The following is a 24834-nucleotide window of genomic DNA, read 5'->3' as shown; positions in this document are numbered from 1 at the left end:
TTCTCTCTTCCATCATCACTGCTCTGCTGCCTCCCCTGCCCTGCCTCCCGCTTCCCCTCTCCTCCCCTCCCCTGCCTCCCGCTCCCCCTCTCCCAGTGTCTCCCTGCGCTTCTGCTTCGCCTCTCTGCTTTCACTGTCTCAGGGGGGGACGCCGCAGCCGGTCATGAACACCAAGCCCTCACTGCAAGGAAGCTCTGACCTCGTGAAGAACGGGGAGGCTCAAGAGATCCCCCCTCTGAGGAACTACCTCTGTCTCACCATGTTCACCTGTTTCTGCCCTGCGTGGCCCATCAATATTGTGGCGCTGGTTTTCTCAGTGCTGGTGAGTTTTGCCTGGACATACCTGGTTACTATTTATGAGTAGTTATAGGATACAAGTGATGTCTGTGTGAGGTTTAGTTATATGCTGGCGGTGCATTGAGACCGGTCAACATGTGGCATGACATATGGATATCTAAATTAGAGAGGAGAGTGCCGCTGCTGGGAAAACCCCCCAAAGACTGTGTGGGATGATGTGCCTGGATATAACATATTTAGTTAGTAATTTGTGTCTTTTTCATCAGCAGACGTGTTCCGTATAGTTTATATATGAACCACCATGAGCCAGTTCAGACACAGAAATAGCTCCTTCACTTCTCCGAACCGCCCAGCTACATAATTAACACATGCCTCAGCTGATCAGTGCTAAGATGAAATATACTTCCAGTTTATGCTCTGTCCAAGTGCCAAACCATGTCCGTAACTGCTTACCACACAGTTCATCATTTCTCATCAGTGTTTAAAACTGAAGCAGCCCAGCCTGTGGATGTGGCTCTTCCTGCACCTCTCTGGCTCGTATTCATTTCCTGCCGGGATGACACAAAGTTTGAAGCAGTAGATCGGCACAACACATTCAGATTTGACTCACGTCTTTGAGCCGTCTGAAGGGACGGAGCTGTGTTGAGACGATGTGCCAACAGCAGCTGTTGCATCGCTGTAGCTGTGAGTAACAGGATGAGGCATGCAGGCACAGCAGTCCAGTGTATTTCACTGCTGAGGACTTCTGGCTTCAGCGCAAATATGAATTAGTGACAACAGGAAAGGCAGGTGCAGGGAGATAAATGTGGGTCCAAATCAAGACAGTGAATAATATATTTCTGAATGTTTAGTATAGATTCCCATGAAAGACACGTGCCTATGGGTCATATATAACTTGTGCTATTGACTGGGAAGGTTGGACTAGTTTCTTCCTCATAGTGCACGCCTGTCCACAGGATCTTACATGTGCACTATGAGCATTTACACCATCAGCATTTCTGCCTCAGTTGTGTTTAAATCTTTCTCACCCTGTAGGCCCAGAAGAGCTATGACGAGCAGGACTATGATGGCTCCAAGCGGCTGGGTCGGAAGGCTCTCCACATGGGGATCGTTTCTTTCATCATCGGTCTCATGATCATCACTGCGTATACCATTGTGCACTTTACTACGGTACGGATACACCACATAAATGATGCAAAATTTAACAGAAGAATATTAAGATTTCAAGTATCCTGTCCCTCCACAGCATGTGGTGTGACATCCTGAGGATGAAGAGGAGGTGGAAGTGCAGAGGAGGTAAAACTGTCATGGAGACATCAGCTCCAGGGGACGAGGAGGAGCTCTGCTTCACTTCTATCATCAACAGTTCTGGAGGTTTTCTGCATGAGCCGGCAGAGTCCGACTTTGAAACACAGCCGCGCACATCTATGGTCTCTGCAGCTGTCTACATTATATTGCAATATAACTTTTACAGTTTTTGTATTTGCACGGTGACAGAAATGATCGTACAAAGGTCCTTACGAAGGAGGATCCTACAGTGCTTCTTCTGATGGAGCTGGTCCTTGACCTTTAATTATGAACAAACTGTGATCTGACATTGGCTAACTTTGCCAATTCCAAGCAGAGGAATATCATGACTCTTTGAAACATTGACCAGCTTCACTGTAGCTTACATGTTGTATGCATAAATGTCTGAAATAAAATGTTTACTTTCACAAAACATGGTCTGGTAAACAAAACAAAACTGTAAATGGAATCTAAAAAGTAAGATATTATTGCTTTGAAAAAAATTAAATGTTCTCATATTTCATGAGATGAAATCAAAAACTAGTTCTGAAATTTAGATTTCATAAGTTGACCTGACCAAAATGTTTATTTCATATTTCATATTTCCATATTTCGACACAGAAGCAATAAATAGTATGACACAGCAACAATGTTGTCACTGTGCAATAATATTAGTGGGGGGGTTTCGTGGTACTGACTGGTCTCAGTTCACACCCACCTTTGACACCTGTTCCAATTTGTTGAGTCTGAGGGATGGTGTACTCTGTCATATTGACACTGTCACAAGGCTAAAAATAGAGCATATAATCTTTAGGCTGTGCAGTGATCCAGCACATTAATTACAGAGAAAATAAAAGTTTTATCACCAGCTTATCAAGGTGGAGGGTTTGCATAAATCTGCATAAAGAGTGTTTGAGTGTGTGTGTTCTGTTAGTTTAACTGATACCAATGATAATAATAATGATGATGATAATGATCATGCTTATAATAATAACTTTACATTTTGAAGCATCAAAACAAGAATACTACGAATAAATAAATACAAAAGCACAGATGAAAAGACATTAAAACAAATTTGTACAAGAAAGTAAAATAAAAATAAAAACAAGGTTAAAAAATGAATAAATAAATCCCTGAACACTTTAGGCCAAAGACTGATGCCTGACTTTTTAGTCATATTGTTGCAACTGCAGCCAAGTGTCTTTGACACTGATCTCGACCTGCCAGTGAGCTGGATGAGGTGACAGAGGAAGCTGCTGGGCGGGTGTGGTAAACCATAAACAAAGTGCAGCGAGGATGAACTGGAAACATCAAAAAGAGTCAAACCATCAGCTCTCACCTGGGGAGGCTGGCTACATGAAATCTGAGCAGGCAATGTTCAAAGCCTCCTTTGCTGATGTGGCTGCTGGGAGTTGTGGTCAGAAGGTCAAAAGGCAACTCAAGAACTTCCAGGTGGACACCAGCTGAAGTGGGAGGTCTTTTTTGTTTGTTTAGGCCCTGGGGACCCCATCTTCCAAACGCATAGACAACTGAAGCAGGGGAGGCAGGGTCTTTTCTCTGCAGGGCTGGAGCACTGCTGACCTTCTCTAAGGGCCGAGCATTGGAGGCAACACATGAAGAAACTACTGACCCATCCAACATGCTCTCTGTGTGTCAGATGTTTAACCACAGTACCTCTTCTTGTTGTTCTAGACATAAGCTATTTGAATGGGTCCTGTGTGTGCCTGGCACCGAGGGCCAACTTTACAGAGAGAATCCATGGGAACGTAGTACAGCTCTGGGAATCACTAATGAGGTATTGTTATATAATGACCAATCGTTGATCATATATCTTTATCAGTGCAGTCACAAACAAAACTGCAAAGAAGGTATGTAAAAAGACATATTTGTGGTTGAATATGGATCGAGATTTGGTGAATTTTGAATTTGGGGGAAAAATTTGACTAGTCCTCACTTTCTGACACACCCTCAAAATGCTGTTTGCAGGTGAAGACTTGGCTGGGGTCAGGCATTCAGTTGCGATGGTTAGGTTTGGTTGCTGGGGAATTTATTACATCAATGATTGTCCTCGCAAAGATAGAAGTACAAGTGTGTGTGTGTGTGTGTGTGTGAGTGTGTGTCTGTGTGTGTCTGTGTGCGCTTAATGTCACAGCGCTATGAACTTTGGGTAATTCCCTCATGCAAATTCTGCAGAAATGCGGACTGTGGCTTTGAGGTTGCTGACCTGGTGTTCAGTTCGGGATGTTTGTCCCTGAACCCAAGTTCTCACACCTGGTGCCTGATCCAGACTGGTTCTCAACCCTTAGCACATTTTGTTTTTTACATGATGGTGGTGTGGAAACAGTTTTTCAGGTTTCATCATTAATGCATCACTTGGTCAAAATGTGCCTGTCACTACTTTAGGTACTGACAGGTGTGAAGCCCTCCCAATGACAAACAGCCAGAGCCGGCAGCCTGAGGCCAGTGCCAGTGTTTGAGAACGAGAGGACAGTTCAGGAAGTGCTTGTAAGGCCCTCCAAAGCCCAAGTAGCCAGAGGTGGGGGACTAGAACCAGTGCCAGGGGTTGAGAGCCACAGGCAGGGATCGAGGGAGGGGTTCTCAGTTGTGATTACATGTAACTAAAAGGTTGAAAAATGAAATACTGATGACTGTGTGTTTTTTCATTTTGAGTGTGTATAGTTACAGGCTTTAGACAGGTGGATAACATGAAACTGGATAGCCGTGAGAACATCTCAGAGAAATCAGATGTGATAAGGAGCAAGGACACTATTTTGCCTAGCTGCAGAAATCTTAAAAAGCTTTTCTGACTGCGGACGTCTGCTTTACTGGCCACCCCACGACATGGATACAAAATTTAAAAAGCAGAAGCTCACTGAGAGAGTACAGACCTCCGCTAAGGTCAAAGTCAAACAACATTCACAAAAAATTCATAGTAAATTATTTAGATCTGCAAAACTGACAAACAAACTGACACGGGTGAAAACATAACTTTCTTGGCAGAGGTAATAAAACAAACACAAATATATGAGCTAAAATACTTATTTGTTTTTATGATACATTTAAAAATAACCCAAACACATTCTGGCCACAAAATTATTTTGACAAAATGTCTTCCAGGCCAGCAGGTCCCTGTTGTGTTTGGCTTTTGACCCCTTAACATGAATCGGTTTTGAAGACCGATGGCATCGCAGTGATGCGACTAGACTGTCCCATTTCAAAGGCTCCTTTAAATGTGGCCGAGAAATGCGTCCTTCTTTTCCTGGGCAACGAAGGATCCATGAAGGGCCACATCTTCGTAGACCGTGGCCCCTGAATTGGGACACAACCAGTGTGTCCTCAAAAATTGCAAGTCAGCCAAAAACTATGCCATCATGTTAGAAAAAAAGTAACATAAATAAAATGAAAAAATATGTGAATGTTATTTTTTAAATATTATTTTTATTGCCTCAATTCCATTTCAGCATATAAACTACACAAAAACCAATAACCCAAAACCCAACAAAACATCCACACACACACACACACACACACACACACACACACACACACACACACACACACACACACACACACCATGGGTAGCCAAATAAAAGATTTAAATACATTTATGGCAGGCCTATGTCCAAGTAGAAAAAACGAAACAAAAACAAAAATGAATGAATGATCTCTGAGCATGTGTGTCTTTTAATTTTCTTCCCCCATGTAACCATTAGCAGCCTGTTTTTATCAGCCTGTTTTCATGTTGTAAATTCAGCCAGCTAACGGGTGAAAGTCAGACAGTTTTGTTCTTATTGTATTGATTTAAACTTGTTGAAAACGAGTCACGTACGTAAAACCAAACAGTTGGCAACAATCGGGTTAAACTTCAACTCGCCCTGATCTCGAGGACAGGAGGCGGAAGAGGTGTGTTTTCTTCAACACACACTCACACAGACTGAAGTTTCCACTAAATGGCGAAAACGCAGACGCGGCTGACTACAGGAGCCTAAAGACAGAAACAGAGGTAGGTAAACACGGGACAGAGGTGATCGCACATCTGTTATGAATCCGTGGGACTCCGACGCTGCTTCGCCTCATGATGTTTTTTGTTTTAGTCCAAGAGAAAAACTTCAGCCCCAAGACAGGAACAACAACGAGAAGGACACGATTTCACAAAGACATGTAAATTAGACCCGAGTAGATCGTTTGATAAGACTGCAGTCACACAACCCGCGTCTGAGAAGATTTGGGTTGGTGGTGTTTTGTGTTGTTGTGTTCTCCACTACAGCTGGTTACAGCACGGAGGGTAAAAAAGAAAAAAAAAGAAACCAGTGAACAATCACCTTTGTTCATAGTAGAGATTGCAAGAGGCCACTTTTAGCTTTAATAATAGAAGGGCCTTTTTGGTCAGTCCAGGGACCACTGTGAGGCTCCTGGTGGTGGTCTCTGCCCTGCATGTCCCAGGACACAGAGAGGTGTTGACTTGATGTTGATGTGTGTCTGGCAGTGGTTGATGCCTCCAGGATGGGGAACAGCAGCAGCGACAGATCCGGCGGGGGTCAGGGTGAGAGGTCGTACAGGGATGGACAGCAGGGAGGGAAAGAGGCTCGTCCCAACATCCTGATGGACAGCACAGAGGACGCCGATCTTTTCCAGAGAGACGATTCAAAGGTATGATAAGAAGTTCACACCAGGAATGCTGTCACACAGTCATACTGTAGACTGTATGTGATGAAATCAGATAGCCTGTTGTTTTGGACTATCCCATTATATTGGACTAACGTGAAACACCCTTAGTGTTCTGTGTGGTTTGTACATTGATTATGAATTGCATGTGATTAATTCCATAATTTTGGTTGTGTTTTTGGAGTAATTTGCTGGGGATAAGAAATCTACAGTGTGTTTTTGGACTGAATTTGCACACGTTTGTGTATTTGCATGTGTTTTTTTTTTTTTTGCAAAGCATGTTTTGTTAAATTGATGAAGATGTTTTCTTAAGTTGCAGTGCGTTGAGCTCTCATGGCCACCATTGAAATTCTTGATGCTGAATATTGAATCGCTTTTTATTTTCCCCATAAACCTGAACCAAGACATTTTTCTCAAAATAACATTTGGGTAAGATCCATCCCAAAGATGTGACTGGTGTGACAGAGAAAACATGCCACACTCTTTCAAAGCAAATAAAGGAAAATGTGTTAAAAAAAAAAAACAACATAATGCTGTTTTGGACTTTTATCACATACCTGCAGTTTATAATGTATCTGAAAAAAGTCGTAAGACCCAAATGTCATGTCTTTATTTACGAAGATACATTTAGAAGTGTGTCTTTCATTTCATTATTATGTTCATATTTAAAGCAATAGCTATAGGCCTTTGATGGTGAATTAAGAGTCTTAAGAGTTTGAATTCCCTGCAGTGAAAAAATGCTGTTCAACAACCAACTTTAAAATCCCAGGTTAAGCAGTTTCCAAAAAAGCATTTCAGTGTTTACAAAACAGCCCCACCATTGTGCAGTGCACAACTATAATGTAACAAAAAATAAGGGCTTCTAAATGTAAAAGCTGATGGATAAACGCATTTCTACAAATTTGAAGTCACTGCGAAGTGATTTTCATATTAAAAGACTGCTGCAAGGGAAGTGAATAAATCAAAAAAACTTTTTGGTGTGCTTTGGAAAATGGTTGGCAGTAATATAAAAAATGGGCAAAACGCTGGTCCATTCATAACACCCTTGTAAAAACTGAATAGTTGCAACAGGATGAGACATAGCAAATAAAGTTAAAATATTGAAAGATTAGACCATAAAATATTTCTCTTATTGTGCTATACAGTGGACTGTACTCACTCAAACTTAAAATATTTTAATGATTTTATACAATATGAAAACATACAAAGACAGGAAATTAAATGCAACTTATTTTCACATATTATATATTATAAAATGTGTGTTATTAATGAAGACAAGACATACTGTGTTTACATTTTGTATATAAATCATATGTACAATTGTAAAAACTATTAATCTGTCACTGATGTTTAATTGACAGTTGTAGCTAACAGATTTGGAAGTAACTGACTTACCAAAAATTCCAGACAGAAGAACCAAACGTGAAAATGTCCAAAAAGTGTGTGTATTATGTTTGTTCTCATGAGAAGGATGAATGTCAGAGAGTCCGCAAGAAAAAACACACTGTCCATTTTTCAAAAGCACACTAACACATGAACCAGTGGACTCGATCTTCACCTCCCTCCCAGCTGCTCATACAGTCAGGAAGTGTTGTGTTGCTGCTGTGCAGAGGCTGAAGCCGCTCTTGTTAACATGGCAACAATGCATTGATATCGCGCTGTACAGGCTCCGCAGGAAATACAGGAGTTTCTGGCCTGGCAGCAGGACCTGGAGAGTGACAACAAGAGTCCAACTCAGGCCAGGCCAACTGTGTTCAGATGGTCAGGGGCCGCCAAAGAAGTCTTCGTGTCCGGCTCCTTTAACAACTGGGCCACCAAGATCCCACTCAACAGAAGGTAGTTTGACACATGCAGAACGCTTATCAAGGTCTTGCGTCCTTGAACTGTGTCTTGAAATGACAATGTGACACATGGCTGTTTCTCAAACCCAGTCAGAAGAACTTTGTGGCTATAGTGGACCTGCCGGAGGGAGAGCACCAGTACAAGTTCTGTGTGGACGGTCAGTGGACTCTGGATCCGACTGGGGTGAGTTAAAACCTACATTTTAGAGGCAAAGTATCAGAGATGTGCTCTTGTTTCTCCTGCCGCTACAAAATGCCTAACCTTCGCTCACAAGTGCCGCTATCAAATTTCTGTTTACGCTCTCTCCCAGGCTGTGATGACGTCTAAAACCGGAACAGTCAATAACATTATCCAGGTGAAAACAACTGACTTTGAAGTCTTTGACGCCCTCAGAATTGACTCGCAGGATTCTGCAGATATCTCAGGTACTGGCACCTGTATTCGTTCATTAACAACTACAGTTTTTTGATGTGAGGCTGTATTGAAATAGTGTTAATGTGATCGTTCTTTCCAGACTTGTCCAGTTCCCCACCCGGCCCCTACCAACAGGACGCGTATGTGACCAAATCAGAAGACAAGATCAAACACCCTCCTATCTTACCTCCCCACCTGCTGCAAGTGCTGCTCAACAAGGACACAGGTGTCTCTGTAAGTACGGCTTTGATGCTGGAATACATGCTCGTCTTAATGACACGCACCACTCGACAAACCTGTCACCACAACATGCAGTTTAGTGAAATTCATCCTGTCTCTCTGGATCTTCATTAGTGTGACCCGACGCTACTTCCGGAGCCTAACCATGTGATGCTTAATCACCTGTACGCCCTCTCCATCAAGGTAACAAATCCTCCTATTATATATTTGCTTTTTTTTTTTTTTTTAAATTATTGTCCCTCACAGTGCGAGGGGGGAAATTATAGATCAACCCCTCCATCTGTCAGATAAAACATCTAAACACCTAATGGGTTTCGATCAAACTGTGGGACAACGTACTGTATACGCACAATGTTAATGCTTGTATTCCCAATAATCACAATCATTGTAACGTTTCACCCGGGTAATCAATTTCCTCTTGTATAGTGTCAACTTCAGCTTTAAGCCTCATCTGTATGTAAATGCTCCTCTTGTGGTTGTGTTTTAGGACGGGGTGATGGTTCTCAGTGCAACACACCGATACAAAAAGAAGTATGTGACCACTCTTCTGTACAAGCCAATATAATCCACACAGCCACGATCCCGCCTCGTGTATTGGAATGATAGTTTTTCTGTTGTTGTTCACAGCTGCTACTTGGACTGTTTTGTTTAAAGTGGAAACTAAATGTCTTCCTGATATCAATTTAAAACATTTTTTTTTTTACCTATGTTGTAATCTCGTGTTTTGAAAATGTGCAAATTTTAGTCGCCACACAGAGATGATGTTTCATGATGACGCATAACTAGAACTAAAGCTTCTTTCTTTATGATCAGTAAAACAAAAAAAAGGCTCAAATGAGGTCTCTTAATCCATATGTGTCAGTAGACGATGTTGACGTTGGTTGTGTAAGATGTAAAACTTAAAGTTAAGTTTTAGTTAAGTAAACTTTAAAAAAGTCAACCTCTGCTGCAGAAGCTCTCCCCGTGTGAGCAAACAGACATGAGGGCACAAAGAGGGTGAAATTCAACTGGAGGGCAACATGAGTTTCACTGTCTTTATTCTCTCTATTAAACTCACGCCTTTGTACAAAATCAACTTCTTTTACATCAGGTTTTATTTAAAAATCATGGAGAAATTAAACAATTTTTTTAAAGAACAATATTACCAATCCACCATTCTCTTGTATTTTTTTGTGGGAGGTTGTATAACTCAGTTGACACAGTGGACTTTGGGATCCAGGTTCTTGTTTTGAGGGTTGTATGTAGCCTGAGCGAAGCAGTGAGCGGCCACACGATCACACTCACACACTGCAGCCTGGCACTTATTGTTGGCAGCTGTAGAGAAACAGGTAATAAGAAAACGTGAGGCACGTTTTAAATATATGTTGGTCACGTTCTCTAAATGCCGGTGTGAAGGTGCTATACAGGAGCGGGAGACCTCAATTCCAGGCTGTGTAATGCCTATATATAGCTGTTTAAATACAGTTACTATATATACACACTACACTCAGGCCCATAAATGCGGCCTTGTTTACTTCATTTTATTTACAGTACATCTACCGTCTGTTTTTCACTGAGTTCTGCCAACTCTGTACCTTCAACCGTTATAGAAAAAAAAAATAACATTAACATTAATAACATTAAAATGTGGCAACTAAATATATCAATATTTATATCATCTGCCTAGGGTAAACAGAAAATGCTCTAGGATCAGCTCTTCCCATCCAGAGTTTTAAATTGGAAAATTAAACCTATTGTATAATTTTGACCAGTTTCATCCCAGGACATTTCAAATTGAAGTCCTTGAATTTCATCAGGAAGAGTGAGAAAGTCAGTGAAAATGGCATGAATCTGTATCAGTTTATGCCAGTCTTACCTGAGCAGGTCACTTGTTGGTTTGAGCAGGCAAAGTCGTAAACAAGAACATAGGGAAGGTCAGCAATGGCCGTGCATCCAGGAGTCTTTCTGCTTCTTTCATAGCATTTATCATGAACTTTACAGCACCTGAGAATACAAGAGGAACGGTTTAGAGAGGAATGATCGAGAAAGTTTCCCAAGTGTCTTTTGTTTTAAGGATGATGTCTGAGAGGTAAAATTGGGGAGTGACAGCTTCCTACATGTCCACTTCGTCCAGAGGGGTTCCCCTACCCCCGAAGCCGCACCAGCAGCCGTAATCGCTGTAGCGCAGAGGGCTAACATCGGGCTGGGCGCACTGGATCATTATCCCAAACTGCCATAAGGCCTTGGGCAGCTGACCGCCACTGACCATACAAGCTGGTAGAGACACATAAGGCAGTAAAATAAACAACGAATCAGGAGAAAATGAGTCTCCTAATACAAAACATACAAATATGATAAACTGTGACAGGACTCTGGTAGAGAGATGCACCCTTCGCTGTAAAGGATTGATACATATTGACAGTTGTTTTTTCAGTCTTACCGGAGAGAAACAGCAGCAGAGGAGCTGACAGATTCATGGCTACAGTCATAAGAACCTGAGGTTTGGTTGCAGTCTCTTATATCACAGGAGGTGTGAGACAACTACAGATAAGAGGGGGTGGGAGCTTTAGGTGACCTGTGCATTTTGTTTTTACTTTATTTCAGTGTTTTCAGTACCTAAGCAGACATTTTAGGAACTTGCACTTTTTATTTTGTGCTACTTGATACTTCTATGGTACTCCTAAGATTCAAAGGCAGATAAAGTGTTGTTACTATTCACTAAAACATATGGTTAGTTTAGAAAATGTGACGCTCTGTTATGATTAAATGACCAAACTAAGTATGAAATTGTTATGAAAAAAAACTCTGCCTCACTGTAGCGGCAAAATGCCTCTTCCACATTAATGCATTGACAGTTTACTTTTGATACTTGTACATTTTGCTTATAATGTAAGACTTTTACTCAAAACAGAGTGTTTTTATATCGCAGCACTGCTACATTCACTTGAGTATCTCTGTGAAGAAGCAGTAGAAAGAAGAAAACACGAACAAGGAGACTGACAGTTCAGGCCTTGTTCATGTATAAAATCCTTTGTATTTTCCCTCTTCATTTACATGAAACTAATTTGTCTCTTCAGCTCAACTCCCAGGGAACAGCTTGTGTCTTCCTATTGTCTCCACTTGTGCCCTAAATGCCAAATGTCTTGGTCAAGTGACTGTTTTATGCCTGACCATCAGTAGTGAAGTGGAACCGAATCCTGAGAGAGAAGAAAAAGCAGATGCACAGTGTATTGTGCTCTGGTATGTGGCTTGATGTTCATGTTATTGAAATAGAAAGGATAATGAGTTGTAATAATAGATAATAATACCCTGTTCATCCTGTCAGTAGCTGAAGCTTTTGGTCAAATTCAGTCTGTTCCCACACAGTGTAGGATAAGACATTTCAAACATATCCACAGGATATACAACATGTCGAGATGATCTCAGGTTTGCCTCCCACAAACCCTTCAAAACCTATCTTATCCTATGCTAATCAAATATTCCCTGATCTATTTGTTCCTGCTCACTCTGTGCTCACTTGAGTTTAGACTGAAGTTGAATTTAGAATAACTCGACAGCTGTGTCAATAGCTGGCACCTGTCAGAGTTCCCATGACTTTCCACTGCAGGTTACTCAAGTTGAGTGTTTATGTTAACACAAAAGGAAATAATCTATAGTATAATAGTACAACATCACAAAAATAATGAACCAGATATGTATATGAGGGGCTCTTGTTTGTGTATGTGTAGGTATACACTATATGCATTGCATAATGTATGAAGGTTGGGAGACTCCTGGCAAAAAAAGCACCAGCTCTCAAAGTCAACCGTCAATGTAAGCTTTAAGCTTTACAAACCTGCATAATACACATGACTCATTCCCTGCTCGTCCTGTTCCTCAGCATCCCAACCCATATGTGCTTAAATGTCTCTGCCATGACAGCTCTCATTCCTGGATATTTTTATCTCTTGTGAGGTACTGCAAGGCTGTTTTGCTTTGTCTGAGATTCTCCATCATATCCCACAGTGATGGGTTACCCAGCTCTGTGGCAGTTCAGGGCGATGATCATCTGCACTCTACCTGACAGCTGGCCGCTGCTTGACTACACTGACTATGGTTGCTACTGTGGGCTGGGAGGCTCCGGCACACCTGTGGATGAGCTTGACAGGTGAGGGTTCGGGTACAGAAACACTCCTCTGCTGTTCTGGTTCATGTTCTGCGTTGTGCTTTTATGATTCGATTCTTCAGCTCCAACATTCCTCTAACTGTAGTAAAAAAACTTAAAAGGTCGACAATATTTTATGACTTCCCCTCTGTTGGTATCGTGACATGCAGATAGTTTTAGTTTCATTTTCTCAGGTTTTGAGATGCCTATCTCTGAGACGTCCTGCCGTCACTCAGAGACAATACAGCTGAATGGAATTTAGTTTTTGATGCTAAATGCCTTGAAACATTTGTGAAGTTTTCATAGTAAATCAACAAAAATGAATCAGCAAAATCAGCAATTTTTATTCAATAAATCAAGTATTTTTTATGAGCAAAATGGCCATGAAGTCAGTGGTTCCTGCTTTTTTAGTGTGAATATTTGCTTGTTTTAGTCCTTTTGCGATAGAAAAGTGACAACAACAGACTGTTCAAAGGAAACTAGGCATATGAAGACATCACCTTGGATTCTGAGAAATTGCAATGTGAATTAATGAATTAATGGTTAGTAATCGAACAATTCATTGGCGGGTTAATTGATAATTAAAAAGTAATTGTTAGTTGCCGCCTGATGTTAATTTAAAGCTTCCAAAAGATGGTGAAATTAACTGTGTTTTTCTGCAGCTTCAGCTTGATATGCAGAACGTGCTGTAATGACCACCTCATGCTTTGTGTATCTTGTAGGTGCTGTCAGGTGCACGACCAGTGCTACAGTCAAGCCATGCAGCATGACGATTGCTGGCCCATCTTCGACAATCCCTACACTGAAATATACAGCTACAGATGTGACAAGGCCAGCAAGACCATCACCTGTCTGAGTGAGTGTCGGACAACAATGTCGCCTCTAAACACGGCAACTTTTACCGACTAGCTACTGAGTTTTCTGTGAGGGAAAAACAAGGAACTACATCATTCTTGTTTATAATATCAATCAGTGTTTAACAAACTAGAATTAGAAGGGCACTCAGAGAACACAGACCTCTGCCAAGGCCAGTGTCAAACAACATACACCAGACTTCATAGAAAAAATTCATAGTAAATGATCCAGATCTGCCCCAAAATGTAACGGGTTTTTCCCCGGCCCTTGTCCCATCCCTTCACCAAGTTCAGTGCAAATTGGTTCAGTACTTTTTTACATAATCCTACTGACAAAAAAAAAAACAAGCACAGGTGAAAACATAACCTCCTTGGCAGAGGTAAAAATGGACCAAGAATTGTTGTCTCCACCTCTTTTATTCTCTTCCTAACACTAGTATTGCTCTCTTCTGTCTTCGTCATGTAGATAACAACAACGCCTGCGAGACGTTCATCTGTGAGTGTGACAGGAAAGCAGCCTTGTGCTTTGCCAAGGCAGATTATAATGAAGGAAATGCCCACCTTCCCAGTGACCGCTGCAAGTGAGCCGAGGGATGCAGGGATACGCAGTCAAAAGAAACTCACCACCAACATTTAAGAGTGACTTTTTATTAAAGATCACTAAAGGAGAAAAGGGCTATTGTAATCATAGTCATTATTTTATTAAAGCTTCAAAGATGTCTATGCAAATTTCAGCTTTTTGTGATCCACACTCTTAATTATAAAGTGATATCAGAAACATAATTTGCATCCGTTTTAATTTCTGCCATTTTCCCCCCAACATATCAGGCCTGTGATGTTGGTGTGGGCTCAGCAGCTCAGAGAGGTCCGCTGTCTCTCATGCCCTGCTTTCACAGATGTACTGGTACTGCAGGCTGCAGTCTGCATCGTTCCACCTCTTGCGTTTGCGTCGGTCAGAGGCGTGAAGCTGCCCGCAGTCCTCTCCGTTCTCTCTGAAGGCCCAGTTGTCAGGCTGACCTTCATCCCAGAAACTGCACACAGAGGAGGGAGGAGACATAATTATGTTACACACAATGATGACTTCTATTCCCAAGCATTTGTTTGTGCTTTTCATTTTCACAGCTTCGTGTTTCTCTTACGTTGGGGTTGAGGCGAAGTCAGTCCCATCCACCCAGGTCCAGTGTCCCTCCTGGTGTCGCTCCACAAGTCCAATCCAGTAGTTGGAATAGATCTGAACAACTGATGAAATGTAGTCCTAGAAATAAAAAAGATAGCAACAGGTTATTTTAAAACCTTTGTTACACTTGTAAAAGTGCTTATTATCAGTGGCCTGTGTACAATCATAACCAGTTGCCAGCGCCACTGAAACTATGTGGAACCAAACTGGAGAACACTTAAACCTCACCAGCTCCTCTACATTATTGAGGACCAGCAGGTGTCCTCCCTGTGTTATGCACAGAGACTGTGCTTTGATCCAGGTAGTAACAGTGGTGGACAGCAGGTAGCAGCTTTCCCTGAAAGACATCCATCCATCCTTACATATTCCTGGTTTGAGAAGATTGAGACAAGTCATACAGTGTGAGTGGCAAAAAAATAGTGAGTTCTGATTTTATTGATATTAAAGTATTCAGGTTTTACCTGTAACTTGGGCTTCTTTCTGTACAGTTGTTTCACTTGCAGTTTGGAAAGCCACTAAAACAACAAAAACATTTTTAAGAGAGGGCATCAAACATGCAGCTGCATCAATATATCCAGACCTGAAAACCTGTGTGCTCACCCGAATTGGACAGTGAAGATACTCCTGCATGATTCATACTCTCAAGGTGAAGTTTGACATCAGTGATTTCCTTGTTTAACTGGGAAACTTTGAGATAAGAAAATAGTCATATTATAATTGTTGTGTAACAATCCAGTATATGAATGACCCAGCTCAATTTGAGTGTAAAGTCATACATTTTATCCCAGTGACCATCAGCAGAATTAACAGCAACAGCACCAGGAAGCCATACAGGACAAACGCCACGATCCTCTTCATACCTTCAAAACAGTGACAGTCTTGTTCTCTTAGTTTAAGGCAACATCTTAAAGCATGAATCAAAATCAGCTGACATGTACATGTTGTACCTGGTTGTGTAGTGATTTTGATTTCTCCACTTAGGGAGCTGTTATCAGGTGGTCCGAACTGGTGGAACTGATAGTCCATAACTGAAAGAGATCAGATTCATCTGGTAAAAGTGATTTTTTTTAGGCTCTCTAATGCTGGTAGTACAATACTATGTTATTATTTGCAACCTTTAAAACATCTTGTAATTAATAATCAAAGTATTCAGTCCATAGACAAATTGAGATTCTCAGAGAGCAATGGCGAATCAGAGATCAGCTAAATCTCACTTGTTTGTTTTCAGGCCTAATATGTTAACTATTAACGACTCAATAAATAAACTTTGGCCATTATATCCTGTATACAGTATATAACGTATGTATAACACTAACATGCAACAAATTTAATTAGACGCTTCACCAAGTGAATTATGATATAAGAGCATTGTCCACATTGATGTATAAACTATTCAGTGTATAATTCACTGTCATTTGAACATGCATGACAGTGCAGTGATTAATGCACATTTCTACACAGTTATGGATTTCTATGCATTTTGACAATAATGACTGCAAAGACATTTCAAAAAACAAACAAGACTTTATAGACTCTATAATAAATTGAACTTTCATCACTCACCTTCATCATCCGGATTATCTCTGGATTTCTCTGGTTGGACTCTGACCATGAGATCACAGAAAGTCCTCCCCTTTAAAGAGAAACACTAAACTTCCTTAACAGCACTAGTTTACAGTGCTTAACTATACATTAAGTAGTTTAAATTAGCTCCATCTTGCTGCTTCAAGAATAAAATGCAATTTTCTCTTTAAATTTTCAATATTAAAAATTGTGAACCAGTTTTCTGTGGACTTTTGCTTTTGGTGTTGTAAATACATTTTATGATAATATTTTTAGAGGATTTTGAGCACATGACTTTGTAATGGAGTATTTTTACAACTTGGTATCAGTACTTTTCCACAAAGAGAGAATTATCTTATCTTTGAAACTAAATACTGAGTACAGTTTATACTTAACTTAAATTTACATTCTTACACTACATTGCCCTCTGGTGTTGTTTCATAATTTTTCCAAATTTTCATATAAAAGTCCCGCGAGAGACAGAAACTTGAGCAAAGATAGTCTCTGTAGTTCTTGGTTTCACCGCTGGGGGCGAAGGAGAGGCGTCAAGCTGTGGAGGCCCACGTGACACCTCTATAAGAAAATTCCTTCCGGTCCCATCGTCTCTCAGAAAGGAAAATGGCGGCTCTCGGACGTACTTCGCAAGTGTTGCTAAGGTCTGCTTTGACCCAGGCCCGGCGCCAGCTTTCTGCTTCTGCTGGTGGTGGACACGGCGCTTTAGGTAACTGTACCACCTCATTACAACTCAATGGTTGTATTTAATGTAATTTATATTTTGAACAACTTGTTATACTTTGGCGGTGACCTTGCTGGGCTAGCGTTAGCTTTCTTAGCATTAGCAGTATCTGAACACCCTTGAGCGGACAGTGCGTAGAAGAAGCTAATTTCTACCTTAAATACATTTTAATATCAGTCTGTCACCCCCTACAAGCATTAACACTTATACTCATAAAGTCTTAGCGTTGTCACTTAAAGTTTGTTAATTACATGGCTTGAAATTTCAGTAGTGTCATGAATAACACTTTCTGCAAGCTAAGCAACAACACTGTCACATCAGGTCACTGGGTACTCTTATTCCTAGTGATATATGCTCTCAATTTTTATCAAGTTATGAAAGTAGTTTACAGAAGAAGTCATTGAAGGAAAAACAAATAAGGTAAAGAATTCCGGCACAGGATACGAGCAGATATTGCAGAGGGGTGAAAGGTAACTTTGAATAGATTACAATAGTTTATCACTAGCAGAATAAATGCATTACAGTTAGAGAAAAATAGATTAAATATTCAGTTTTTAATTTTTCATTTGATATAGTTGAGACCGAAAGAAAATGAGCAGAAGTAAATTGAATGTAATCATTTTTACTAAGTGTAAGGCTCAAACTAATTATACCGAGGAAGTGACATGTTCATAACTTTTTCTTTTTTTCAATATTTATTTATTATTTTTCATAACAAGGTTACCCATTCAAACATTCAATAGCCTTGACAGTTCGTTCAAATAAAAGTCCTGTGACAAACAGTACTTGCATGAAATTGTCATGAGTAGTTATACAGCAACTTGGGACAACGATGACAGTACTTTTGTAATAACCATACTGATTCAATGCACTCAAAGTCTTAATAATTTCTAAGTATGTTGCACTGACTGTTGATTGCTTGAAACAGTAAAGAGGGCAAACTGCAAGGCGAAAAGGAAAAACTATCTGTTGCCCCCCTAATGGAGGATGCAACTTCCTTGTAAACTGAGAAGGTTAGGCATTTTTATCATAAAAAATGCTACAAACTTGGGATGTTGTGTATGTCACACCAGATAATACATGACAAGCAGCTTGGGACAGTCAAGGCACACAGGGCACAGACAGACAAACAAACAAGCAAGCAAGCAAGCAAACAAACAAACAAACATGTAATATTCATTTTGCATAATAAAAAGACTTTATAAATATTAAGATCACTGGCCAATAATTACCAAAACGGTTTTTAATTGGATTCCAAACTTTCATGAATAACCCTGACTTTTTGTTTAAATGATATCTCAGGTCTTCCAAGTGTAATACATTGCTCAGTTCCCCAAGCCTTATTTCAAAGGTAGGCACAAGTGCCTCTCTCCACTTCTGATGTATAGCCTTTTTTTTGCTAATACCATACATAATGAAACTGCCTGTGATTGACATTTATCAGCTTTATTAAATGTGGCACCCAAAATACCTATCAATGGGTCTGGCTTCAATATGACAGCATAAGCCCCTGATAAAAATTCAAATATATTTTTCCAAAATGGCTGAAATTTTGGGCATGACCATAGAGAGTGGATACTCATAACTTTGGAAGGCAGATTTAATAGCTAGGAATTAAACGTCACCTAAGTTAAGAGCATGTCAAGGTGGCATGATATGACACAGCACAATGGGGGGGGTCTATAAGCTGTTGTGGTAAACTGGGTGCAAAGTCTTGATCAGAAGGCCATTCAGCTGTGTGTGGGAAGGGATTTTAGCATTTGCTGGAAAGGACACTGCGTTTACTGACCCATGGCTAGTAGGGTCAGTCCAGGTAGTTCAACCTGGAGGCCAGCGATTGAATCTGGTAACTCACCACCATAATACCATCTTGACAGCCAATTTTTTAAAAGCTAAATCAGGATTTATAAATCTGCTGTAAATTGTGTAGGTTATTCCAAGCTTCATCCTCTCCTCTCTGTGTATAGTTATGGATAGTTGCTTCCAATGACAAAAAAATGGTGGTATCTGACATTTTAGTCATGGTGAAGAGTACAAGGTAAGTGCAGATTCATAACATCATAAAGAAACCTTGTTTTCCTGCTGTTCAATTCTCAGAAAGCCTAGTGTTTGGATGTATAATTGTTCATTAAACAAATCATTATTGTCTTTCTCCTTCAGCTGAGAAATGGAGGATGCTCAGTTTCCTGGTTGCCATACCTGGTGTTGCTGTGTGCATGTTGAACATGTACCTGAAGCAACAGCAACATAGCCATGATCGTCCAGAGTTCATCCCTTACAGCCACCTTCGCATTCGCACCAAGGTCTGACTTTATAGAATAATTCACTTTCCAAAATGTCTGACTTAAGAGACACTTTTATCAGTATTTTGACTTAATTATGTGTTGTCTTGTTTTTTTACTCCTACAGCCTTTCCCTTGGGGAGATGGCAAAAAAACCCTTTTCCACAACCCACATGTGAATGCTCTTCCTGATGGCTATGAGGATATGGATGAGTAAACCCTCCCTCCAGACCTCATAACTGGGACCAGTCCCTCTGTTTCTTACTGGACCACACTCACGTTCACAGTTTACTCTTTTAATTGTTGTTTGGTTACCTCTGTGCCTTCAACGTGGGGCACCCAAACAGTTTCCTTTGCTCTGGACCATTAAACACAATGTCCGCTTAAACTGAATTAACATAAATAAAGTAACTATTATTACCTCAATTTGTGTTTTATTTCTGTCTGTTGCTTTGATGTTTGTATTCAAGGTTCTCAAATTATTGTTTATATGAATAAGCCTTTTTCACAGAAGACATTTTAACACATCACTATAGGAAAAACACAGATGTAAAAACTTTAAAAGAATGATGACTGAATTGCATTTAGTTGCATCAGAATCAGGGTCATGGTGTTGTTCATACTGGGTCACTCTGACACAGGGCCTCCAACTGGTGCAGTTAGTATAATGGAGCCATTGTTCCCGTTAACACCTGGGCTTCCCCTACTCTTGACAAGTGTCTGCTGTGGAAAAAGGCCTATGCTCTACTGTATGGGTTAACAAGTTCCCTTAGTATAACCAATCTCACCCTTAGATATACCTGAATGTTGCTGAATTTAATTGAAATTATTAGATATTTAATACTACTGCATACCCTCCCACTCATACAGATGATTCCACATAATGCCTCTCTATGTGAATAATGTATTTCCCACTATTAAGTGCACTGCACCACATTGTATCCTTTACTAATTTCATGTTTTCCTGATCATTACACAAAAAATATTATTCATGAGGAAAAATACGCAACGCCTGAAGAGGTCTTTTCTACAGCAGATATATTTTGACATAACAAATAAAAGCACAGGTGTTACTAATAACATTAATGGACAGTCAGTTCTATACAGTGTCACAGTAAGCCTGCATGGCAAACACCAGCTGCATGAAAACTCCTGGGGGAGCCTGAAACTGAAGCAGGTTCATGACATTTAGAAAACATTTAATTGTTTACATTAGTGCTCTTCCCACTGCGACATGTCAAACTATTTTTATTTGAAAGAGTCCTATCCACTTATGTCTTACACTCATTAAACTCTAGGCCATTCTCGTGGACCTGTCAAAGACGTGGCATCACCAAAACATTAAAAATAACGCATGCTTATTTGTGCTGTTTGAACTGTGTGCTTGTGACCTTGTGATCTGTTGTTCCACATAACAACTTTAGTCACTGAATCAGCACCAGATTTTGGGGTCGAACAATAGTTTATTTATTTCCATGGCTCTGGTTTATCTTGTCTAGGCGTGATGCTCCAGACCTGTTACACGTGACTCGCGCTTTGTTACAGACTCCACCTCTTTCACGTGAACGCGCTATAAACCGAATTAGAAAATCCAGGGTTAACAAAGCTCGTCGATATCAAGCTTCATGACACCCACCGTTTTTTCCTTGGTTCCGTCGCTTAAACCGTTATTGATAACGTGAAGCGTCTCGCAACTGACTGTAGCATCGATTAAACTCGGGTTTATTTCGTCTCACCGTCGTGGGTTACGATTTGATTACTAAATCTAGCATTGAAACATCTCGGATAACTGCGCGTACCCGCTCCGCCATTAAGGGGAAATCAATCGAACGCCGAAACCCGGATGTCACTACAGTTCATGAACACAGACGGAGGTGAGGAGACCTAGCTCAAGATATAATGACATAATAAACTATACAAAAACAATAATGGTTTTGACTCCTGAATTTACATTCACAGTTCCTTGTTTTTTTTTTGTAGATTTCCGGATGATGAAAAAACATGAGAGGGCACATTTTTTCAGCTCTAAAGAGCAGGAACTTATTTTGAAGTTGTATGAAGAAGAAAGAGAGATATTGACTGCCAAATCCAACACCACAAGCGCCTCTAAACTCAGAGAGGAAGCCTGGCAGAGAATTGCTGATAAAATCAATGCGTAAGAAGAACTGTGGCCAGTCTATAACAAAATATAATTCATAATATTGGTCAGCCCACTGTAATGTAACTGCACTTTTTGATGATGTAACTGTACTGACACCTAACAACATTATTATTTTTAATAATTCACAGGGTATCGGACAGTGGCTACAAAAGGACATGGCAGCAAGTTAAAGTCAAACACAAAAATATAGTGCAAACAGGTATTATTGCAAACAGTGGTTAACAGTTACTCAATACCATATTTCTTCACAGACAAGTATTCGTTTGATTCCAGTATTTTTACCTTGCTAAACTCACTAGTTATTTTGCAGATTAAGATTTTGCATGTAAAACATACATTCTTAAAATATGATGCATTGTTATAAACCAACCAACGGTGTAAAAAGCTGTTTAAATTAGTTCCAACTCCACTTACCAAATCTTTAAATTGCTAATTACACATTTATGCATCATGAAAATTGATCCAATAATACATGTTAATATTGCACAACAGGGGCCGCTCTGTTGCATAATGACTAATTTTATTTTTAGTACATTAACTACATTTTTCTGATAAATTTTTACTTGCACTTTGGTATGTTTTTGAATTCAGGGGTTTTACTTTTAATTGAGCATTTTCACAGTGTGTCATCGCTCCTTTTCTTTATCTGAATACTTCGTCCACCGCTGGTTACATTTTCAGCACTGTACTGTAAACTGTCCAGGGGAATGACTTACTTTACTGATCTATCGTTATGCAGCAAAAAGAAGAAGGGTGGAGCTAATGAGGAATGATGGGGGATCAGCAACTCCGTCACTGACCTCTGCTGAGGAGGATGTGCTGCAGCACAAAGACAACAGGCTTAGAGTGGAGGTCCTGCCTGGGGGTGCCTGCATTGAGCCACTGCCTGGATCTGACAGCTCTTTTATTAGTGGTAGGTGTAGTTCACTTTTCATAAAAGACCTGGAATTTACCACATGGCTTAATGTAATGTTGACCCCACCACTACAGTGTCAGGCCACCCTGTACTCCTCCTGCCTGTAACAAAAACTGAACCAGAGAGCTTGAGTGGTGATGAGACGGATGTCAGTGATACACATTTTGAAGGGGTAAGTGCTTCTTAACGTGCATTTTTTCAGCCGTTTGTCTTTTAATGCTTAACATATTGACTTGTTTGTTTTACTGCAGGATGTGCACAGTAGCATTCTGCAGGAAAGGTCAGATTCAGCATGTGCTACAACCGGTGGCAGAAATCCAGAGGTGAGGTTTATGTGTCAGTAGCAGTAATAAGAAGAATAAGAACAATATGAGCACATGTGTTGTTTAATTTCTTTTGCAGAGGCAGACAGAAGACATAAAGGCCCTTTACTGTCGCTACCTCAAAAAGGAGATAGAGAACCGTGACCAACAGATGGCGTACAGAGCACTAAAAATGAGGAAGCTGGAAAAAGAAATCTTATTACTTGATAAGCAGCTACTGTGACCATGTGAAAAATGATTGTGTTTTTATCTTAGTATTATTATAAATTAAAACAAAATTTGATTTACTAAGGTCAGACAATTGTAATAAATAGCTTTAGTTACATTGTATATCATATTCAAGTATTTTGAATTGCCCACAGCACACTTGGAGTGGTGTGTTTGTGTTGGGGATTTAACAGCACTTGTTGGCAGCAATGTCTCTTAATGAAATTCTGGCATTCAGTTGGTCAAAATATGCCTTGTTACAATATGGCACTGTACAGCTCTTCACATGCAACAGCACATAGGGTATCTAATGCAATCCTCAGACTGTGACTGTAAAATCTTTTCTTTAGTTTACCAAATGTCATGTCAATCCCAGGATTGTCTTGGCAGGAGTTGCCCCAAAGCGGGCTTGAGGCCCGGTGCAGGGCTCAGTGTAGGAGGGTCATGAAGAAGGGCTTGTAAGTGGAGCCCCTGTGGAGCCGCTGTGTAACCCTGTGCCCCAGGAGGATTCCATTATCACATGAGTTACAGCGTATTGACACACTTTTGGTTGTGTTGGCTCTGTACGCCAGCGCACTGGATTTGAAATGAATGAAGCAAACAATGGCTTTAGTTTGACAGCACTTATACTCACATCAGATGAGTAGTGAAGGAATGGTTACTCATTTATACATATTCCCACAATTTTAGGAGACAGTAATTGGACAATTTAACATGAAAGAAGCCCTAATTATGACATGCTTGGTTACAAATCCTCTGCCTTGTTGACAGGCTGAGGTCTGTGACTGATGGACATCAACAGACACTTAATAACTTCCCTGCTGAGGCTCTGATATGTCTGTACTGCTACCATCTATATGATTTGAACAGATTTATTTGGACATATTGTGGCCAACCCCACATCACTGTGCTGAAATATTTGTAATAAAATGTGGAATCACAGCTAATGTGAAATTTGACAAAAGTTTAAATTGGTTTCAGTCACCAGCAGCAGACCACTCTGTCCTTTGCATTAGCAATGGAATTATTCCTCCAAGGTATGACACCAATTTTATCATCACACCCAAAACCTATAATGTCTTGGATTATTCAATTTTGTCATATTTAAAAAATCAATGTATTATTATTATTTTATATATATATTTATGAATTAATGCAATTGTTGATTTTGTTTATTGTTTTTTTTTCCCAATCTTGTGTTTTACTATGTATTTATTAATTATTTTTGTATGTCTTGATTACAATACAGAATAGTTTGTGAACTGTAGAACATGTATCTGGGTCTTACCTAGAGACAATAAAAATTGTTTGTTCAATATCTGATATGTGATCCAGACACATGTACAGGGCTCAACTAGTAGGCCTATAAGGTATTAAAATGGTAATTATGGTGTTTGATAAACATGCGTTTTGGCAGATTTTAACAATGCTTCATAGTAAGTCTGACTTAACTGCTGACTTGCCTTGTGTGAACCAGACCTTCACAAAAAGCTTTACATACTCTAGTCTCTGGTCAAATTGATGTATTAGAAAATGTGTGTTTTTCTCTTCTCTTCTCGGATTGTCAAGTATTTTTTTATTTACATGCCGCCAAATCACAACAGTAGTTATCTCAGGGCACTTTCCGTATACAGCCTGTCTAGACCGTACTCTTAATAATATGAGTTACAGAGACACAACAATCAAACAAAGTGAGCAAACACTTGGCGACAGTCGCTGAAAACCAGGCTCACGGTGGGCGGACGTC

At 40.1% G+C, this 24834-nt stretch overlaps 7 protein-coding genes across 8 annotated transcripts; 5 read left to right on the top strand and 2 right to left on the bottom strand.

Annotated features, from left to right (window-relative positions):
- The first annotated feature begins 163 nt into the window (after positions 1-163).
- Positions 164-4897, top strand: LOC111227376 (transmembrane protein 233-like). The gene is made up of 3 exons (XM_022752827.1): positions 164-322; positions 1333-1491; positions 4760-4897. The coding sequence occupies exons 1-3, from the start codon at positions 164-166 to the stop codon at positions 4895-4897; spliced, it is 456 nt and encodes a 151-aa protein (XP_022608548.1).
- A 582-nt stretch (positions 4898-5479) lies between these two features.
- On the top strand, positions 5480-9820 carry LOC111227720 (5'-AMP-activated protein kinase subunit beta-1-like). Its single transcript, XM_022753405.1, has 8 exons — positions 5480-5587; positions 6071-6234; positions 7916-8085; positions 8181-8274; positions 8402-8516; positions 8606-8739; positions 8860-8928; positions 9233-9820. Exons 2-8 carry the CDS (start codon positions 6088-6090, stop codon positions 9308-9310), a joined length of 807 nt encoding a protein of 268 aa, XP_022609126.1. The 5' UTR covers positions 5480-5587; positions 6071-6087; the 3' UTR covers positions 9311-9820.
- On the bottom strand, positions 9766-11201 carry LOC111227744 (phospholipase A2-like). The gene is made up of 4 exons (XM_022753439.1): positions 11165-11201; positions 10842-10998; positions 10601-10728; positions 9766-10059 (listed from the first exon to the last, which is right to left on the bottom strand). The coding sequence occupies exons 1-4, from the start codon at positions 11199-11201 to the stop codon at positions 9935-9937; spliced, it is 447 nt and encodes a 148-aa protein (XP_022609160.1). The 3' UTR covers positions 9766-9934.
- Positions 11202-12667: 1466 nt separating this feature from the next.
- On the top strand, positions 12668-14330 carry pla2g1b (phospholipase A2 group IB). The gene is made up of 3 exons (XM_022753451.1): positions 12668-12871; positions 13591-13724; positions 14189-14330. The coding sequence occupies exons 1-3, from the start codon at positions 12732-12734 to the stop codon at positions 14305-14307; spliced, it is 393 nt and encodes a 130-aa protein (XP_022609172.1). The 5' UTR covers positions 12668-12731; the 3' UTR covers positions 14308-14330.
- A 27-nt stretch (positions 14331-14357) lies between these two features.
- LOC111227729 (C-type lectin domain family 4 member E-like) lies at positions 14358-16519 on the bottom strand. 2 transcript variants are annotated; one of them, XM_022753418.1, is made up of 8 exons: positions 16463-16519; positions 15847-15927; positions 15676-15777; positions 15500-15586; positions 15361-15414; positions 15128-15267; positions 14862-14977; positions 14358-14753 (listed from the first exon to the last, which is right to left on the bottom strand). In XM_022753418.1, the coding sequence occupies exons 1-8, from the start codon at positions 16509-16511 to the stop codon at positions 14600-14602; spliced, it is 783 nt and encodes a 260-aa protein (XP_022609139.1). In that variant the 5' UTR covers positions 16512-16519; the 3' UTR covers positions 14358-14599. The 2 variants fall into 2 exon arrangements, with proteins under 2 accessions (XP_022609139.1, XP_022609147.1); XM_022753426.1 differs by having other exon boundaries at positions 15676-15759.
- A 546-nt stretch (positions 16520-17065) lies between these two features.
- Positions 17066-19906, top strand: LOC111229454 (cytochrome c oxidase subunit 6A, mitochondrial). Its single transcript, XM_022755790.1, has 3 exons — positions 17066-17183; positions 19359-19501; positions 19608-19906. The coding sequence occupies exons 1-3, from the start codon at positions 17081-17083 to the stop codon at positions 19695-19697; spliced, it is 336 nt and encodes a 111-aa protein (XP_022611511.1). The 5' UTR covers positions 17066-17080; the 3' UTR covers positions 19698-19906.
- Positions 19907-21131: 1225 nt separating this feature from the next.
- On the top strand, positions 21132-24167 carry LOC111230882. Its single transcript, XM_022757770.1, has 7 exons — positions 21132-21354; positions 21461-21635; positions 21770-21840; positions 22381-22554; positions 22632-22729; positions 22809-22880; positions 22960-24167. Exons 1-7 carry the CDS (start codon positions 21324-21326, stop codon positions 23101-23103), a joined length of 765 nt encoding a protein of 254 aa, XP_022613491.1. The 5' UTR covers positions 21132-21323; the 3' UTR covers positions 23104-24167.
- The last annotated feature ends 667 nt before the right edge of the window (positions 24168-24834 follow it).

Source organism: Seriola dumerili, unplaced genomic scaffold (genome assembly GCF_002260705.1).
Source record: "Seriola dumerili isolate Sdu_G_001 unplaced genomic scaffold, Sdu_1.0 BDQW01000017.1, whole genome shotgun sequence".
Classification (NCBI taxonomy): domain Eukaryota; kingdom Metazoa; phylum Chordata; class Actinopteri; order Carangiformes; family Carangidae; genus Seriola; species Seriola dumerili.
The sequence above is the reverse complement of the archived record's forward strand: the minus strand, read 5'-3'. Positions and strand labels throughout refer to the sequence as shown.

Excerpts from the sequence above, each read along its gene's own strand:
- LOC111227376 (XM_022752827.1), top strand. The coding sequence starts at position 164 with ATGAACACCAAGCCCTCACTGCAAGGAAGCTCTGACCTCGTGAAGAAC. Across the intron at positions 323-1,332 it reads CGCTGGTTTTCTCAGTGCTG|GCCCAGAAGAGCTATGACGA; the intron begins GTGAGTTTTGCC and ends CTCACCCTGTAG. Across the intron at positions 1,492-4,759 it reads GGATACACCACATAAATGAT|ACCGATGGCATCGCAGTGAT; the intron begins GCAAAATTTAAC and ends TCGGTTTTGAAG.
- LOC111227720 (XM_022753405.1), top strand. The coding sequence starts at position 6,088 with ATGGGGAACAGCAGCAGCGACAGATCCGGCGGGGGTCAGGGTGAGAGG. Across the intron at positions 6,235-7,915 it reads TCCAGAGAGACGATTCAAAG|GCTCCGCAGGAAATACAGGA; the intron begins GTATGATAAGAA and ends CGCGCTGTACAG. Across the intron at positions 8,740-8,859 it reads ACAAGGACACAGGTGTCTCT|TGTGACCCGACGCTACTTCC; the intron begins GTAAGTACGGCT and ends GATCTTCATTAG.
- LOC111227744 (XM_022753439.1), bottom strand. The coding sequence starts at position 11,201 with ATGAATCTGTCAGCTCCTCTGCTGCTGTTTCTCTCCG. Across the intron at positions 10,729-10,841 it reads CCTCTGGACGAAGTGGACAT|GTGCTGTAAAGTTCATGATA; the intron begins GTAGGAAGCTGT and ends TTGTATTCTCAG. Across the intron at positions 10,060-10,600 it reads CCAACAAGTGACCTGCTCAG|CTGCCAACAATAAGTGCCAG; the intron begins GTAAGACTGGCA and ends GTTTCTCTACAG.
- pla2g1b (XM_022753451.1), top strand. The coding sequence starts at position 12,732 with ATGGGTTACCCAGCTCTGTGGCAGTTCAGGGCGATGATCATCTGCACT. Across the intron at positions 12,872-13,590 it reads CCTGTGGATGAGCTTGACAG|GTGCTGTCAGGTGCACGACC; the intron begins GTGAGGGTTCGG and ends TGTATCTTGTAG. Across the intron at positions 13,725-14,188 it reads CAAGACCATCACCTGTCTGA|ATAACAACAACGCCTGCGAG; the intron begins GTGAGTGTCGGA and ends TTCGTCATGTAG.
- LOC111227729 (XM_022753418.1), bottom strand. The coding sequence starts at position 16,511 with ATGGTCAGAGTCCAACCAGAGAAATCCAGAGATAATCCGGATGATGAA. Across the intron at positions 15,587-15,675 it reads GATGGTCACTGGGATAAAAT|TTTCCCAGTTAAACAAGGAA; the intron begins GTATGACTTTAC and ends CTTATCTCAAAG. Across the intron at positions 14,754-14,861 it reads GACTTCGCCTCAACCCCAAC|TTTCTGGGATGAAGGTCAGC; the intron begins GTAAGAGAAACA and ends CTCTGTGTGCAG.
- LOC111229454 (XM_022755790.1), top strand. The coding sequence starts at position 17,081 with ATGGCGGCTCTCGGACGTACTTCGCAAGTGTTGCTAAGGTCTGCTTTG. Across the intron at positions 17,184-19,358 it reads TGGTGGACACGGCGCTTTAG|CTGAGAAATGGAGGATGCTC; the intron begins GTAACTGTACCA and ends TTTCTCCTTCAG. Across the intron at positions 19,502-19,607 it reads ACCTTCGCATTCGCACCAAG|CCTTTCCCTTGGGGAGATGG; the intron begins GTCTGACTTTAT and ends TTACTCCTACAG.
- LOC111230882 (XM_022757770.1), top strand. The coding sequence starts at position 21,324 with ATGTCACTACAGTTCATGAACACAGACGGAG. Across the intron at positions 21,355-21,460 it reads GTTCATGAACACAGACGGAG|ATTTCCGGATGATGAAAAAA; the intron begins GTGAGGAGACCT and ends TTTTTTTTGTAG. Across the intron at positions 22,730-22,808 it reads GTGATACACATTTTGAAGGG|GATGTGCACAGTAGCATTCT; the intron begins GTAAGTGCTTCT and ends GTTTTACTGCAG.